Source organism: Cyrtonyx montezumae, unplaced genomic scaffold (genome assembly GCF_038088225.1).
Source record: "Cyrtonyx montezumae isolate F1298 unplaced genomic scaffold, pur_monq_1.0 scaffold_32, whole genome shotgun sequence".
NCBI classification, from domain to species: Eukaryota; Metazoa; Chordata; class Aves; order Galliformes; family Odontophoridae; genus Cyrtonyx; species Cyrtonyx montezumae.
Window position 1 is genome coordinate 4,197,342 of NW_027072037.1, and position 18,464 is coordinate 4,215,805.

An 18,464-nucleotide genomic window follows, 5' to 3' on the forward strand; every position below is an offset into this window, starting at 1 on the left:
CTTCCCCTTCTCAAGCTGACGGTGTTCCCATGAAAGACTATGAAACAGTTTAAGAAACAGTTTCAAGAAGAAAACACACAGAGCTGTAGTAACAAGCAACATCAAGGCAATTCAGAGTTCATCAAGACAGCAAGAGTTTGACCGAAACCAACCAGGGTTCCCAACTTACCTCGTTCGCTGGGCTCGTATCTCTGAATTAAGGGAGGGGCAGCAACAACAGCATCTTCTTCTTGCTGCGTCTCATAGAGGAATCTCACCAGGTTCTGGCAAGACATGAGCCCTTCTGCATCTGAGTACTTTTGGAAGATTGTGTCTATTTCCTTTCTTTCTGTCAGTATCTTGTAAAATTCTTCTATCTCATCATCCTCCAGAGCCTCTGTTTTGGACTTGTCACAGTACTGTAAACGTAGAGGGGAGAAGGAGTGAAAACCTTCTTTCCTTCTGGCATATGCCAGCCGTAATCTGCACCAGGGCTACACAACGCAGAACACAAAATAATTGGAAACAGTTACTGGCTAGTGAAAGGAGAAACAAGGTGAGTGGTTCTCACTGATAAGGACACTAGGCACATAATGGTTACAACTATTATTATTTATTCATATTATCAGTATGTTGAAGAGCACCAGGCATGGCTCTGAGCTCCACTGTACTATGTGCTGTACTAGACATGCGTTAAAAGGAAGGCTCCTTATATTCCAAGCAGAAACCAAGGGTCAAGAGAACTGTACCTCTTGATCTCAAGAGGTGGAGCACTATACAGAAACAATTACTGAATCTGATGTGCAATCTGGTAGGTAGAGTGAAAAGAGACCTTTCCCTTGACCCTAGTGAGTCCAAACCCCACTAGGTTTTTCCCTAGTATAATTCCTCGTAGAGAGGTGAATAACTAATATATCTTGTTATCTAGTTTGTAAACCTTTGCAGTAAATATGGCTGAGCAAAACAAGCTGTAATGGAAAGCAGGAACTGATCTCAGAGGAATCGTGGTAGGGAATGTTATACTACTTCAAAGCAGTCAAATCACATCCAGTTAATGCCTTGCAATTATGATGATTCCCTCTCTCCCAATGTCTACAGCGAGCAAACAGATCTCCAGCAGTGGTAAGACAGCCCACTCACATCTTACATTTCAGTTAAATACAAAAAATCAAACTTCTGCCATGAATGCCAAATCTCCAACAGGATATAAAGTGCCTGCAGGATGCGGTTGCCTTACTTGATTTTTGGCCTAACTCTTTTTCTCCATCAGATCTGAACTGGACACACAGCATGTGCTCCAAACCACTCAAAAGGGGCCACAGTGCATTTCGTCTCACCCCTGAAATGGACAACTTGCTACCATGTGGGACGTAGCTGAAATACAGCAAGTAGTCAAACCCAAGGAATTGAATTGCTCTTGATCTTTGATCTCTTATAGAGATAAAGCTATTGACCTGGGTTTTATGAGCAAAATGCACATGTTGGTTTAGCTAATTTTCACACTAATCTCAACCTTACCCTCCCAATGATCCCAGCAATGGCCATAGTGGCTTTGGCAGCTGTCCAAGCAAGATGGTAATAACAGACCACTGGTGTCTTTCACTAACAGTTTATGGCACACTTATAATACCAAACAAAACGATCAGGGCATGTTGCGTTTCACAAACTGAATCAAGAGGAAAAAGTTCAACTTGTTCTGATTTCAGAATCTGTTGGTTAAAAGCTATGGGCTCATCTCAGGGATTGAGCAATCTATGAAACGTTCAACACTACAGACACCTTGAAAATGGGTTTGAGCTGGCCAGGAGCCATCTTTTCCTTGCTGCCTTGCGTGTCTATATGATCTTGTGCTGTGGCTTTGGCAGAACTCAAGCTAAGTTCAGCATGACATTTAGCAGCTGAAAAAAGGAGTATAAAGAGAGAAACTGATGGAGACTGCAGGGATGTTGCAAATGATAGATGTTCTTTAAGACACAATGTAGAAAATAATGATGTGACTCCTGGGAAGTCATTACAGCTAATGTACCTCAGTGGGTTTATTCGTTAGTTGCCATTAAAGGCTGTAATGAGCGAAGTACAAGAGCACTGGCATCACAACCATATTCCAGGGCAGATCAGATACACAGTGTAAAACTGGGCTCCTTCCATTTGGGCTACAAGAGATCTAAATTATATTCTCAACCCAAAAAGCTGTGATTCAGCTCATTTGTATGGATCATGAACAATGACTCTTGAATGAACTTTAGTTTCCCACAAAGAGGCAGAATCTTTCTGATGCACTGGAGTGAGGTGAGCAATTACAGGAGCTCTGCACAGTTTCTGGCTGCACTGCATACATCTCACTTGAATGTGTCTAAAATCTAATCGTGGACACAGAGTTATGCGACAAAAAGCAAGAATAATGTAAGAACGTGCCCTGTGGCTCTCTCTTAAATCTCTTGATTGCCCTTCTTTCCCATGACTAAATGAAGCAAAATTCACTGAGACAGAAAAGATCACCATTTTAATACGCTGTAACGTTTCAGAGTCCATCTAAATTTGGAAATGTAAAATGAAAACATGATTGCTTAAGGATTTGGTGGTCAAGTAGAGTGAGACAGACTCTCCTTAGAGGCAATTCACCACACAGGAGATCTGAATTAACCTTTTGGAGGTTAATTTAGAAGGTTAATTAACATCTTCTCTTTCCCCTGGCTATACAGGAAGCTTAGAACAATTACACGTCTAATAAGGGTACATCCGACTAGCTGCCTGGACTTAGGATGAATGAGGGCTTAGTTACTGCTTGGAGTCCTCAAGCAAAAAAGAGAACTGAACTTAGGTAAGCTTCCACTCCTTCTGCTCCCTTCTAACTGCTGCCATCTCTGATTCAGATCTTTGATGTTTGAACATGTGTACAAGGAGTCATCTTTAGAATTAGGTGAATCACACCCTGGTCTACAATACTGGCTTGATCAGCACTGTTTGCAAAGGGAATATGAAGTGACTACTTCCAGTGTAGGTGCCTGCACTGGGAGACATCTAACTCAACCAGAGGAATTCCAGCCTGTTTTGCTATTCTTCCACATTCTTCCTGAGTAGAGGGAAAAAAAAACCAACACAGAATATGCCAGCCACATTGGGCTGTGTATCTCTAGGATTTTGTAAGGTGAAATTCTTCAAGATCTGCTGGGGACCTTCCCCCAGTTCACAGAATCACAGAATGGCTTAGGTTGGAAGGGACCTTAAAGATCATCAAGCACCAACCCCTGTTGTGGGCAGAGCTGCCAGCCACTACATCAGGTTGCCCAGGGGCCCATCCAATGCATGACCCTCCATAAACCAAAGATTAGGAAACTTGCTCCTCCTTTGGGGGAAGGTCCTAGTGAGACCTTGTCAACCTCCAGCATTATCTGCTTACAGGAAGGAGCAGGAGTAGAGCATGTACCCGCAACCACCCACATGTTTACCACTGATCAGAAAAAAACATTTCTGAAACTGCCCACCATTACTTCAAATCCTGCTTCAGATAAGATGGAAGTTTGGAATTTATCCAGATGTTTTTTCTCATCTCAGGAGGAAGGCTTGTTTAGAGGCACTAAAAGCAGAAGATAAATTTTCATCCTTATCTCCAGGAAGCAGGATCTTGAGAAATTAGAAGTGCACGTCCAAGTGGACTGAACATGCCTTGGGCTACTAGAGCAACCACACCAGCCCAGGTGTAGGTGCAATGTTACATATCTTTCATCATTTTGTTTTTCGTTCCCAGTTCACACTTCATCATTGTTTACACAAATCGATTTAGGAAGCTTAGGCATTAACATATAGTTACAGCATGCAGAACTCCTAAAAATTCTGGGACCCACAGCACTTTGGTTTTTCCTTTTTCTCACAATATCCATGTTTGTGTTCTGTCTTTTCTAAGGCCAGGTAAAACTGAATCTTGATAGTAAAGAAAGAACACCTTAACAGAGCTTCATCAAAAGCACTGTGCTGTCCTAACTCAGCTGTTGGTGGGAATTGATGAGCACTAAAAGCTCTGAGTATTTTCTCAGTACCTGAAAAGATACTACAAGTTCACTTTAGCATAGGTCTGTAACCAAAGCTGAAAGCAATGGGAGACCTTGACCTCAGCCAACAGCCAGTACTTTATCTGCTTGCTCTTGTTACCTGGAAAATCTCTTTGGCATGATAGTCATCAACTTCGATGTTCACTTCTTTCAGGAAGTTCTTGAGCTCTTTAAAGCTCATCTTGTTGTCTTTGTTCTTATCAGCTTTCCGCAGGCAGGTGTGAATCCAACTGCAGGATGATGTAAGGAAACCTTTCCAGGTCAGTGTGGTCTAAATACCACCCCTCTACACAGCACATGGGTAGATAGACATAAATCTCTTGTAAAGATTCTGAACTATCTCTCCCTGCTGCTGTAAATCAGCATGCTCCCACTGAACAGCTTGCATCATCTCACCTTCTGCTCTGAAAGGGCAAAGCAATGCTTTGGCAGAAGCAAAGTGCTCTGTAGTACAAGCAATCATGACCCAGGAAAAGCTTGTCACCATCTGGGCAAGGCTGGATCAGCTCTATTTAACCTGCAGGAGTTTCTAGACACAGCCTCGTCACAAAACAGTCTGATTTATGTTTTGTGGCAGAAAGTGCATCCTCCAGAGGGGAGAGAGGAGAATGAAAAGACCTCACAAGTATGGGCAACTGATCATTAAGGATTTGATTGATAGTGTATCACACTGAACACTTAACAGGGATTCTCCAAAATAAACATGAATAGTCCTCTATTCTATATTCAAGTATTTCTACCTAAATGTCTTAAGAAATTTCATGTAAATAAAACCTGCCATGGTCCTTTAAGTCCCTTGGGAAAATGTCAGGTGGCTGAGAGCTTAAAGTTATAAACAAAATAATAATAATAATAATAATAATAATAAATGATTTTTTTATTTTTTTTTGCATCAAGCCAACTGTATCTCTCTAATTTGCTCTGTCAGGTAGCAAAGGCCATCCAGAAAAGCCTCCTATTTTCCATATTAAAATTATCCAAATAACCATTAGGTCCCATAAATCAAACATTTCACGACTTGCATGGGAAGCATTGCTCCAAACTCATTCTAGAAATGCTATAAATATGGATTTTAGCAAAATAAACTTCAGACAACAGCAAATACCAGCTGGGGCACATAGTGCCATAACATTTTATCTGGTTCTTTTAAAATCACCTCCAAAAAGAGGTGATAAGTGACAGCCTATAGGGGCTGTAGACACAACCCTGAAAGAGGGTACTCACCAACAGCTACCACTGCATTCAGTTATTTCCACACACTTGGAAATACATGTATAGCATTTGGTAGTGCTGTTGGTCTCTTGGAAAGTTGAGCTTTCTGTCTTTAAAAATCTTGGCATACACTAACCAGTGACCTCATGTTGCATCTCTCTTAGCCCGGTAATATTACTATTCATCTTTCATACCCATGGAAATGAAAATAGAGGTTACATTTCCTCTGACTCCCAATGATACTCCAGGGCCCTGAACCGGGCTCTCGCTTGGAGTAGTTCCCTGGAAAACCAAGTTTGAGTCATGAAGCTCAATGTGAAAAAAGCTCCTCCAGGGATGCCCTGCTGAGAGCACAACACCATCCACCCCACCAGCTGTGCTCCAAAGAGTATCGGTCTCCTCAGCCTCTGTCAACACGGTGCCAACAGCAGGATCAGCCATTCCCACCCAACCCATGCACCCAAGCTCCCCATCACAGACTTCCTAAAATAACAGACAGAGGAACGCACAACTTTAGGGAGTCAAGAGGAAACTGATGAAATTCTTCCTATCTGATACAAACACCATTTTGCAGACCAGTTGTAGGTCTTGCTTTCAACTAACACAGTCTATTTGGGCATGGAAAGGCAAGGAAGAAGTGTTCCCATTTCGGTATACCTCCAGTGAGAGCCTGCTTCTTGTTTTTAAAGGATCTGCCAGCTTCAAGACTACCAGCTTTCTATGAGAAACCAAAGAAGGGTGACTGAAACAACCTAGCAGATATCCCATGACTGTGCTTGAAAAAGAAATGCTGTAAAGCTTCTGGTAAGCTTTTTCTAACCGGAAGAAAAGCTCATACATAAATCCCAGAAATGAAGCAGACTGCGCCACGCCACTCAAATGAAAAGCCCCCTGTGTTTTTAGGCCTAAAGTCATCCCTCCACACATACCTGCAGTATTTGCTAAAAGAACCATGCCAACTTGCTGAGGGTTGAAGCTGAGGCTTAATAAAACACTACTGTATGTACGAGAACATCAGAAATACTTTTCAAGCACAGAGGTTTCATCTTATAGGTGTATAGGACTGGAAAGGACACACAACACACAAGTTCTTCTCCACAGGTAGCTTCATTAAATAAGAATGCAAACAAACTCCACCTGCAACAACTGCAGTTTTTGCTTTCAATACTTATTTTCAAAATCTCACTCATTCCTTATCTGCTTTGCAAGGTTTCTAAGGCTGGAAAAGATCCACTGCAAGGCAGTTGTCCAGCGATGGGGGACGGACAGGGGCAACACTTCTCCTCTGCCTCTTCCCTTTCTGCGCTCACAGATGCAGAGAACACTTCTGAGGTTTAAGGAAGATGTGAATAAACCCACGCTGCCAAGCAAACCCAGTGAAGACAGACTAAATTTAAAATCTCAGGCTTTAATTAAACATAATCAAATTTCAAATGAGAAATCATGCTGTTCTGTAATTCCAGGTTACGTTAAACGACCTGAGACAATCCCAGATTGGAAGCCAGCACCGCACAGTAATTACTCTTCCAGAAATACGGCTTGCCTACCAACCCCATTTAGCTCTGATTCTGTTCTCCAAAGTCAGAGAGGTACTTTTCCATGCTGGAAATTTACAGCTTTCTTCCCTTGCAAAAGCCATTGTTAATTCCCCCCTCACACCTTAGCAATCTGATTTCTTCTTACAGGGAAGTTTTTCAGCAATACGGTCAACAGAAGATTCAGGGACAGGTTTCCATGGGCCAGATTTTCCCCACATACCAAGGAGAGAGGGCATCCTTCACACTGGGAGGAAAATTGACAGAGTGTTAACATTTCCAATGGCACTGAAGCTTCAAGATTTCAACTTGTCTGGGAACTGCCCCTGCCACCACGGACACATAACTGCTGGCACAGCCAAGGGATGACCTTAGAGCTTGAAAAAAACCACTGAAAAGATACTCACAGTGCCACAGATAAACACACCATCATGCTCATAATCAGAATTAGTGGAATCTGACTCCTTCAAGGGAGCAGCACTATGGTGTGGTGCAAGTGTTCATTAGACTGAGAATCACAGAATCACTAAGGTTGGAAAAGACAAAGTTCAAGCTGCAAAGTTCATCAAGCCCAACCAACAACCCATCCCTACCATACCCATAAACCACGTCCCTCAGTGCCACAACTTCACACTTCAGAGAATCCACAGAACAGAAAAGCTTGATGAAAGCTCAGCATTTATGTGCCATTTCCCTCATCATCAGCAAATTATTACCCAGCAGGGAAACCACACAAAGTGAAGCCTTGGCTGAGGGCAAGGCCCCCTGGTGCCTGCTCAGATTCAGCCTCAGGCTCCAGTTTTATGATTCTCCCCAGCTGACAACTTCTTATCTCCCCTCCTCTGCACAGATTCTTTGATGTTGAACCAGGCATGAAGCTCTCACAGCCTTCCCTCACTGCAAGCACTATCTGTTTTCCTCTCTGATAGCTGGATGCCTGTTTTTGTGAAGCTTAAAACAGCTTAATATACTATGACCAGCATTGCTCTTTCAAATCAGGGTGAAATCAGCCAACAGGTTCATATGTTATGGTCAGGGCCTCAGACACATAGGAATTGCAGAAAAACCCAGCAAAAACTACACCCACAGACAGTCTGTTTTCACACGCATGCTATTAATTTACTGACTGAAACTCAGCCCTGGGGAAAACTCCCTGTGAACTGAGCAAAGCCAGGATTTCACTCAATAACTAACTCTCCTCACAACTGATCCCTTCCCTTCCCTTCCCTTCCCTTCCCTTCCCTTCCCTTCCCTTCCCTTCCCTTCCCTTCCCTTCCCTTCCCTTCCCTTCCCTTCCCTTCCCTTCCCTTCCCTTCCCTTCCCTTCCCTTCCCTTCCCTTCCCTTCCCTTCCTCTCTGTCTCTAGAATAGCCACAGTCTCTTTCAGGGCAAAACTTCCTCCCATGCTGAGGCAAACAAGAAGTAATTTCACTCAAGTCAGTGGAGCTACCCTGGAGTAAACTTGGCAGACAGAAGAGGAGAATCAGTTCTCGTGCCTTATATTACTGCGAAACACAATAAACAGTATGGGCCTTTCATGCCTTGCCAAAAAGTGCCTGTCCTGGAGTTTACTGCAAAGCAAGTGAAACAGACCCCTGAAGAATGCAAAAAATAATGAGTGTTTTATCTGGAGCACCCTGAAAGGAGCAATTCTTTGCTTAAGGAGCTATGTGAAGCCTGAATCCACTCTTGCATGTATCACTGTAAACAGAAGAACAAAAAAAGCACTGGAAATGAGGGAGTTTGCCCAGGTACAAAATCAGTGTTAAGAGAAAACTCAGTGCCCAGGGCCAGTAGGAAAAAAAGGGGGTTATACTACTATCTCCACCCACAGAGAAGGACAAGTGCATCTTTGTGTGCAATTAATCCCTTTACAAGGCAAAGGATACTGCTGGAGTTTCTGTTTCTGGTTCATGGAGTTGCTGTGGGCTATGATTTTCCCAAGGCCGCAGACCCAGTGGTTGGCATCATCCTCTGAACTTGCAATGAGGTCCAGGTTTTTCCGCTGGTCTTTGAAAATGATGGAAAAGCAGCGATACTCTGGTACATCCTTGGCGTATTTTTCCATACCTTCTGTTTTATGGCCTGACCTCACGTCCCGAATATCTTCAATGGAGACTGTGGAAAGAAAGCAGAGCTCGCTGTCAGCAGGGGTTCACTCATCCTTATCTCTGCTTAGTGATGGATATTAAGAAATTACTCTTTTTCCTTTTTCTCCAATCTCTCCCTCCCACAGCTGGAGGACTCCCTCTATTTTTTCCAACATCCACAAAGTCAATGCTAAAGAAAGCTCAAATTAAAAGTAGCAAAACGTGCAAGAAACGTACAACTAAAACAAAACTTTGTTCTTTTCACATGTCCCATCTTTAACAAAGAAAACAAATTTGCTTGGGTACCATACTGTGTTATCACGCTCATGTCTTTGGCTGCAGTCCTTGGAGCATCTCTGACTTGATCTTTGCCTCTAAAGGACCTAGGATCATGACCAATGGGATCTCACCCTATCGATCAAATAACTATTCTCTATTCAGCTATTCTCCTCCCAGAACTGAAAACAACAAATTCTAAAGGTCCACAGTAAAATGAATCATGTCTCTTCAGTGAGAGCAGGCCAGGGAACGAAATGGTCATTCTCCAATTTGCAAAAAATGAGAAGGTAACATCTAAAACCCAAAATGCTCTTCCCAGTCACACTAGTAAAAACCAGGGAGGAAAAGACCAAAGACTTAGGGCAGTTTGCTGTCAACCATGCTCTATCTACACCTCTGCCAAAGGTCAATTTGATCCTATTTGCTTTAAGAAAACAAAATATGGCTTTGAAATCCATTCCTCCCCATTTCCATCTCTGACCATCATCTAGTGGAAATGAGCCCCAAAGCCACACCAGGTTCACCATGTGCATACACAAGGCAATCCAGAAGGAGTGTTGCTTTCAAGACACACTGTGAAGCAAAAGTGAGTAACTAAAACAATCAGAGTACTGCTGAATTCATGCAAGCTCAGAAACCTAACTCCCCCAGCAACATATACAGCTTCTTGTTGTCCTTCATGGAGTTGATGAACCACTTAATACATCTACAAAAGACTGAGAGGAAAGAGCAGAAAATTCTTGGTCACATTTGATTGCTGAGAAACTTAACACCAAAATAGTGGTGGCACCCTAAACAAACGAGATGGCAAAACTGTTTGTTGATGGTGTGGGGTCTGTAACTGAGAACTCTAGTTGCAATCTCCCTGGGAGGTGACAGCTCAATTAACAGTAGGATTCACCTCAGGGAACACGCAGATATAAAATCACATGAATTTGAAAAAAGTTGGTTTTAAATTATTCCTACCTCAAATTGTAAACTATGGGTGAAAACTATTTCCTATGTCATGGAGGTATGAAACTGATCTTGTGCTTGCCTTTGAGAAGCTTTGTTGAAAAACAGTATGTGAATGTACAATATTGCCACTATTCAGCTGAAAAGGAGAAACTTACAACCCCAAATCCCTTTTATCTGATCCTTCATTTAAATTGGTGCAGTTCCACTGGTACAGTGCTCAGCTCACTCAAAGTCGACGCTGCAGAAATAAACAATTCAGTATTCACCCTGTGCAGTTATAGCATGACTGCCCTGGGACCACCCAAAATTGATCAGATGCTCATTACAGTCTGAAATTCTCCTTTTTTCCTCAGGGAGTCATGAAAACACTCAGCTGATGGGGTAAAAAAAAAAATACCATACACTTACAAAAAAATCTATAATCTTCAATAATTTGTGACTATCCAAAACCAACAATTGACATTTGCTTTAAATTCCCACCATGTGTTGGGGTGGTTTAACATCTTCTGTAATAATTTGTTGACTTGGTTTCCAGGCCAGAACATGCCATGAGACCCCTCCTAGAACTGGCAAAGTTCTGTCTTGATGATGAGCACTTATCTTTGTGTGGTCTTTTATTATCACTTGGTAAAGGCCAACAGTGGATCAGACAGAGGGCAGGGGAGGATAGGGTTAGGTTGGGTTGAGTTGGGATGGGTTGGGAAGGGATGGGATGGGCTGCTGTGGAATTACATTATCTAGCCAACATACTGTAGAGTGAAAGCTTATGGTTTGGAGCACTAAAATTATCTTCTGAAGAAGAGGGCTGCAGTTCTCTTTCTACTGGGCTGCTAGTGGAGAGCCTTGCTGCTGAATTTGCTCATTAACAAGTCAGGCAAATTAAGGAACCGTACCTTAGATAGCACAGTACATCTTAGGCCTTTATTGTAAGGGATGCTATCATGTTCAGTGGGAATCAGTCAAAATATCTAAAGCTCAGGCTCCTTTCCACTAATAGAAAATAAAAAACAAAGGCTTTCAAAACACCAATGCTGTGTCCTATCTAGAAACAAACTTTTTAGGGTGAGAAAAATCAAAGCCTTAATTCATGGCTACAGTGGATCCTTGACCAAAAAGGAAGTTCAGACCGAGCATCTCAAATACAGATGTGTACCATGCAGAGAAACCAAAGTAGGTGATTCTCCTCTACTTCTGGTCTCTCTTGGTTAAGGCAGTGTAAGTGGAAGGATCATCCTGTTGTTCCTCATCACCTGCCAACTGCTCACCAGTGTTTGGCTCATAAAAGTTATTGTCCCTTCAGACTGGCTAGCTAGTCTGCTAGTGCAATCAATTGCTAAACTCTGGGTTGGCAATGACCTAGTGTTTCCAAGACTAGAAAATCTGATGTTAAATATTGGAAATTTAGAATGTATTCTTTGGAAACCTTTATCTGGCAAAGCAAATCTACTGGAAAATATAAAGAGAGCTGTGTGGGAGGGAGAAGAGATTGAAAACCTGTAGCTGGAAGGGCTGCTTTAATCTCCATGGGGTATATTACTGGGGAGAGGATGATGAAGAGCACAGAGCTCCTCCACACAGAAAAGGTATAAGGAAGCCTGAAGAACAAGATCAGTGCTTACTGTAGTCACACAAGAGGTTACCAATGCAGGAACTGTTAAAAAAAAGTAGGGAGGACACTTTTTAAGGCTTTCCACAGTTTGGTCTTGTGTACTGCTTTTGTCTATCAATATAAAAACCAAAGCCAAAGGAGTCAGCCCAAGCCATCTGCAAATGTTACCTCTTTTCTGGAAAATTTTAGCCCACATGAATACATTATCAGCTGCTCCTGGGCCGTGAGCATACTATATTAAGCAGTCCCAAAACAAGGAAAAATTAGAAATAACTGGGGGACAAAGAAGTGTTTTTCAGAAGAGGAGAAGTTACAGCAAACACCAATCAAATTCATCTCTCTGTGACCTCCCCATCCTTCCCAGCACTCCACAGTGGGGGAGGTAACCACCAAAAGAAGGGAATTTGGAAAGTCTGCATCTGCTTCTCCTGGGTGTTTATGTCTGCTGAAAAGGTGCTTTGTGTGAAGCCCAAAACTTGAGGCTTGACACAAGACACTTGTGTCCTTCCTGACCTCCCGACATGGTGTCCAACAGGTTACATCCTGGTCAGCCTTCCTGGCTGCTGCGGGTGCTGACATGATGAGCCACAGCTGATGGCCATAGCTCCCTCCTCACATGAACATACACCAGCATTCCTTGGAGCTGGAGAAATTACTCTCTGTCTCACAGAGATATGAGGTCCAACACAAATGAGTAGCTCTGCCTCCCCCCTCTCCCAGACCCTAGAAGCCATTTTCTCCCCTAGATGGGCCTTTGCATGAAAGGCTCCTCATCTACCTCCAACCAGGACCTGGACTGGCCCCACCACCTTCCATGAAGTGCTCTCAAACCCACCCCAGAGCAAGGTCTGTGGCCCTATGAACCCATGCAGTAGGGTAGGACATTTGTAGCCCATCACCCTAAAAGCAGTACCCAGAGATGTTAGGACTCAGGAATGCACAAGAGCCATATAAGCATGACAAGGTGCCTCATGATTAGAGCATTAGTCTGAAAGATAAGCCCTCACCACTGGCCTCTCCTTCAGAGGCAATGCCCATCTCTTCTCTAGTCATTGCTCAGAAAGACTGCTGGGAGCATGGACAGCAAAACACTTTGGTAATCCCAAATAATACTGAAATAGGAAGAACAGAAGACAAAAGTCTTACAGAAAAGAGATAAGGAACTGAAGCCATATCTCCTCCAAGCTACTAAGCATGCAAAAGACAAGGACAGCAAGTTGCTTTCCTTTCCTTGTACCTCTGCTGACAAAGAGATTAGGGTCAATGAACACTTGGGAGGACATTTGGAGGCACTGTCAAAACAGCTGGCCCCAAGTTACTCATGAGGGGAGGGGGGCAATATTTGTCACTCTGGGGACCCTTCATATCCTTTGCCTTCCTTATCCTACTTTCCTCTCACTAACAAGTGATCTCTGCAATGTGGCATTCAGTCATGCTGAATTACTCCATCCCACTCTAATTGTCTCACTAAGTCACTATTATTTACTGTCAGATGAGAAATGTACTGAGCTGTTCATAGCTCTCTGCGTATTTGCACACAACACTGCTTGTCTACAGAGAGACCAGACCTCCAGCCTAAGCCCAGCCAGAGCTCAGCCAGGTTGGGTCAGCACCTTGCCAAGAACAGACAAAAGTCCTGAATGCACTGCCAGGCTGGGTGGCTGCAGTGAGTACACGGGGTAAACTGGCACTATGTGCTGCTTCTCCCTCTCGTTTTTCCCCAGAAAAATCACTGTAGTTGCTTTTAGTTTCACTGCTGGGGACTGATGCTAGTGGTGGGATAAGGACCTTTGTAATCAGTAGTATCAGGTCCCTGGATTGGTAAAATCAAAGGTTATCCAGCACTCTTAACACTGATGGATGCTTTCATGTAAGGATTCAGCACAGGCCCCACTGTTCTGTGCCCTGAACACATTGCCCACTCTTTTCCCCATGCCTGAATTACCCAAGCTCTCAACTGCTGACTTCTCATCCATTCTCTTCTTTCCCTGACTTGCTCAGCACATTGTTCAACTTGAGATCTGCTCTTACTGCTGGTGTATGTCACCAGCTGACAGCCAGTGATACAGAGCATGGCTGATGTTACAAGCTGTTTGGAAATAACTTTAATAAAACGCCTTTACCCAGGCTTTCTGTATAACCAACAGCCTGGGGCACCAATGTAAATAGAGTGATCTGTATTTACATTCCTTCCAGACATCACAAGCAGGTCCCTACAAACTATTTTTGCAACCAGTTCCTACTTCTCATGACAGTGCTACTAAATTTGGATGGAAATTTCAACGCTTCCACCTTCGCATTTAACATAAGCTGTGGAGAATAAGGTTAGGATTTGCTAGAAGACTTCCTATGTTGAAAACTGCCCCAGAAACTCAAGTGGTGGCCTGATTTTAAATTGAATTAAATTATAATAAATTAAAAAAAAAAAAGAGGCAGTTCTGCAATTGAAGTGACTGGTTTTATGGGTTGAATGATTTTGATAAAAACTAATGAGACCCACAGACAGCCGGTTTTGTTTTCACAGCTGACGGCTGCCTTGCATAACAGATTCACATCAGCAAATATTTTTCCAGGGACAAATACATGTCTGATCGTGAAGCAATGATCAGACCTAGGGAAAGCACCCAACCAACCCCAGGAGGAAGCTGCCAGTGCGGCCAGTTGCCTGCTGTGTGCATACAGGTTGCTGAGAGTTTCTGTTGGCTTTTGGCACTTATCAGATCCACGGGAACAATTCAAACTTTTCACTTCTTGACAGGAGTAAACGCAGAAAAATACCATGTCCTTTCTGCTCTCCTAAAGGCAAGGTCAGGACATTAATTCAACGGGGGCAATCATTCATCCATCCACAAGAATGGCACAGGATGCTTGTCAAGGGGCACGGTAAGGGTGTTACTAAATGTCTCAGGAACTCAGAAATGAAGGAAAAGGTTTTCTGACCAACACTGTTAGTAGGTTATAAATATAAATTGCACTATGTACACTGGACAACAAGGCCAATGGCATCCTGGCTTGTACCAGGAATTGTGTTGCCAGCATAAGCAGGGAAGTAATTGTCCCCCTGCACACAGCACTGTGAGGCCGCACCTCGAGTACTGTGTTCAGTTTTGTGCCCCACACTGCAAGAAGGACATTGAGGCCCTGGAGTGTGTCCAGAGAAGGGCAACAAAGCTGTGAGGGGTCTGAGGCACAGATCTTATGAGGAATGGCTGAGGGAGCTGGGATTGCTTGATCTGCAGAAGAGGAGGGGAGACCTCACTGCTCTCTGTAACTACCTGAAGGGAGCTTGCAGTGAGCTGGGGGTTGGCCTCTTCTCTTTTGTAACTGGTGATAGGATGTGAGGGAATGGCCTCAATTTTTGCACCAGGGGAAATTCAGACTGGATGTTAGGAAACACTTCTCCAAAAGAATGGTCAGGTGCTGGAATGGGGTGCACAGGGAGGTGGTGGAGTCACCGACCCCAGAGGTATTTAAGGAGCATTTAGACATTGTGTTGTGGAGCATAGTTTAGAGAGAACTATTGGTGGTAGGTGGACAGTTGGAATGGATGATCTTGTAGGTCTTTTCCAACCGTGGTGATTCTATGATGATTCTATGTTTAAACCTTACAAAAACTGGAATTGGGAGGAACTGGAACAAATTCAATGCATTTTTAGTACTGTGAATAATTAGTCATTAGATCAAAATATCAATTTCATGCCTTTTTGCAATATTACAATCTTCATTTAAGCAGTTGAGTGACTGAATTTTGCTCAAATCTGTAAACTGAATCATAAAATGGCTTGGGTTGGAAGGGACCTGAAGGATCATCAGGTTCCAACCCCCTGCCACAGGCAGAGCTGCCACTAAATCAAGTACTAGATCAGACTGCCCCATCCAACCTGCCCTTAAACACCTCCAGGGAATTTTCTCCCCAATCTGATTCCTTTAAGCAAAACAGGGGGGAAAAAAATCATTTTAGCTAGAGATTGGAATATTTGAGCCAAAACTCATAAACTTGTTTCTTGATTGCACAGCCCGTGACTCACAAAGCACCCCCAGTGAGTCATCCCCCGCAGTGTGTGATGGTCACTCACAGGAAGCATCATCTCCCTGAGCCTCCAACAGAGAAAGAGGGAGCAGGAGGTACCAAAACCCCTCCTCCTCCTGGGTACTGTTATAATATCCCTGAATCGTACCCACTCATTCAGCCTTTTCCTTGCACCTATCAATACTCTGTTTTTTTCCACCAAACGCTCATAAGGATGTTTCACTGGAAAGTTTTCAACCATCTCTACAAATCCTCAAGTTCAGAGAGTTTTTAAAGGGATTGAGTCTGGCTTAAGGGAGCTTACACTAGGGATTTCAGCTGGTTTAAGAAAAGACTTTCAAAAATCAAGTTCACTGAAAGCACTGCATGGCATTTTGTTCCTTCTCAAGTGGAGGTGAGACCTAATATTTGACCAAGCTAAACAAGGCAGTGCTACTGATGGGTTGCTGCTCTTTGAACACAAACCCCTCTACTCCCTCTGGTTTCCTTTCCTCCCACCATAATGACACTCAGGAGTGATGTGGCACTGATTGCACCAGCCATCTACAAGCCACCTGGCACAAACCTCTTCTATTGCCCCCAGACTGCTAATTCTGCCACTTGAACCCTGTTATTAGAGGCTCAGGGAGAAAACTGCCACAAATCACAGAAACACAGAACTGTAGGTGTTGGAAGGGACCTATAGAGATCATCGAGTCCAACCCCCCTGCCAAAGCAGGCTCCCTACAGCACGATGCACAGGTAGGCATGTAAAAGCCTCATGGGCCAGAGAAGCATCCACCCTGACCATGGCTCTACATGACATGGAGGAAAACAGAGAGCAGCCAGGTATTTGTGGGCCTCTTATGCAGCTCAGCAACCAACATATGCAGGCTCATATGCTCATATGCAACTCAGCAGGCAACAGCAAAAGACAAAGTTCTAAATGAGCTTTTGTCTGGCCCATCCCACCCAGCACTCCTGTGTTTCTGCAACAGTCAGATGGAGGATATGCACTGGGTGTAGTATTTGTTGGACAGCGGGCCACAAGGGCGTTTGGAAAAACTGATCTCTTGGGCCTAAATAGAACATACTGAAAATTAGTGAATTATGGAAAAAAAAGGAATAAATGGATTAAGTTCTGTATGTGTAGCAACCGTGTTGGAATGGCAGCCCATTCCCCAGAAAGCCCTGTGGGTAATAGAGATATCAAGACAGAAGCCAATCTGTATTTCCAGTTGTTTGAAATAAAAGACAACAGAGGAAGGTAATGGCTGTACGCCTTGTACCTCATCCAGGCAACATCTGTGCCTGTGACAGCCCTGATAGGTTGTTTTTTTTTTCTTAAAACTTCATTCAGCTGAGATTCCTCTAACTCTAGAGATCCCAGGTTTTATCTCCTACAGGCACCACCACAATGGTTTACAAACAGCCCTTCTGCCTGATTATGGGAACAGGAATAACAGGAAACTGCCCAAACACAAAAGCATAACCCTTACCCTATCCAGACTTTGCTCTTCTGAGGTGCCTCCATCTTCCTGCTATGAGCTCTGCTGCAGATAAGATTAGACCTGGTGCTCAAATCTCCCAGTTTCCATTTTGCTCATTCTTTTTCCTTCCTAAAAAGGCAGCTTATCATCAGTTTTAAAAAGGCTTTGCACTGAAGTGCAAGGTTGCTGTCTCTTAACAGGGAAAAGCAACCTTCTGGAGAGACTCGCCTTGCAGTCCCTGTTTTTTGAGTATCAAACCAACAATCCTCCACTCCTCTTCTGCCTTTTGACCACCTGCAAATCCCAAACCAAAAGAGAAGGCAGCTGTAGCAACAGAACCTGCCAGAGGTCACAGCTCGAAGCACAGATAATCCCCTCTGTAACTAAATATAATTCAGCCTGGTGAAGTCAGAAGCCCAAGAAACAAGCTCACACACAGCAATCACTCTGAAAATTTGGGGATGGAAAGTCTCAGAGGACCACCAGAGGATGAAGAAATGGGAAAACAGATGGGCTTGGGGCTGTGGCTGGGGGTTGAGCATCAACCCAGTGCTCACATCTCCTGGTCACTTCCAAGTTCAGGCACATCCATAGTGCTTGCTGAAAGCACTCCAAGGTGGCTTCCCAATGCTCCCAAACACTTGCACCACATCTGCCAGCAGAATTGCATGCTCCCCCAGGAGCATGTGGGACTGCCCAAGTGTGGCAATGCTAGCTGTGCCCAGTTAGCAAAGTGTATCTTGAGTGGTGTAAATCCACACCCACGCTGACACACTCCCAGCCTGTGTCCAACGCCCAGCTCAGAGGAACACAGTATATAACAAAGTCATGGTTGGGCCAGTTTTCCTTTTCACTGCCCCAGCAATGGAGAGAATGGGATCAACCAGAGCTTCTCCAAGCAAAACTCAAGGTCCCTGGAGTCATGACACAAAGATCCCTCCCATTCACTTCAGAGAATCGGATGGGATTGGGACTACTGCTGAAGGTGCTCTCAGATCCTATAATTTGGGAATTGCTGGCTCAGAGCACAGAAATTGAAGTTCTGAAGTCACTCTTCTCCATTCACACCCTTGTTTGTTTTGTAGCAAGACATAATCTGACAAAGGACTTTGCTTTTATATAGGACAGAGCTCAATGGCACAGGCGTTCCTTGCAAGCAAATGTTCCCTAAGGCCTTTGCATTAATTGTTGTTATTATGGGTTATTGTATTGGTACCTTAGCAATTCAGCTGAGCACAGGACACATAGTAAGGAAC

At 43.7% G+C, this 18,464-nt stretch overlaps 1 protein-coding gene across 2 annotated transcripts in view; it reads right to left on the reverse strand.

Annotated features, from left to right (window-relative positions):
• Positions 1-18,464, reverse strand: part of PLCD1 (phospholipase C delta 1) — a 50,131-nt gene that overhangs the window by 16,423 nt on the left and 15,244 nt on the right. For both annotated transcript variants that reach the window (XM_065744954.1, XM_065744953.1), the window contains exons 3-5: positions 8,664-8,892; positions 4,129-4,258; positions 170-398 (exon numbers count right to left, since the gene is read on the reverse strand). In XM_065744954.1, the coding sequence (XP_065601026.1) occupies positions 170-398; positions 4,129-4,258; positions 8,664-8,892 (588 nt within the window). The remainder of the gene's footprint in view (positions 1-169; positions 399-4,128; positions 4,259-8,663; positions 8,893-18,464) is intronic.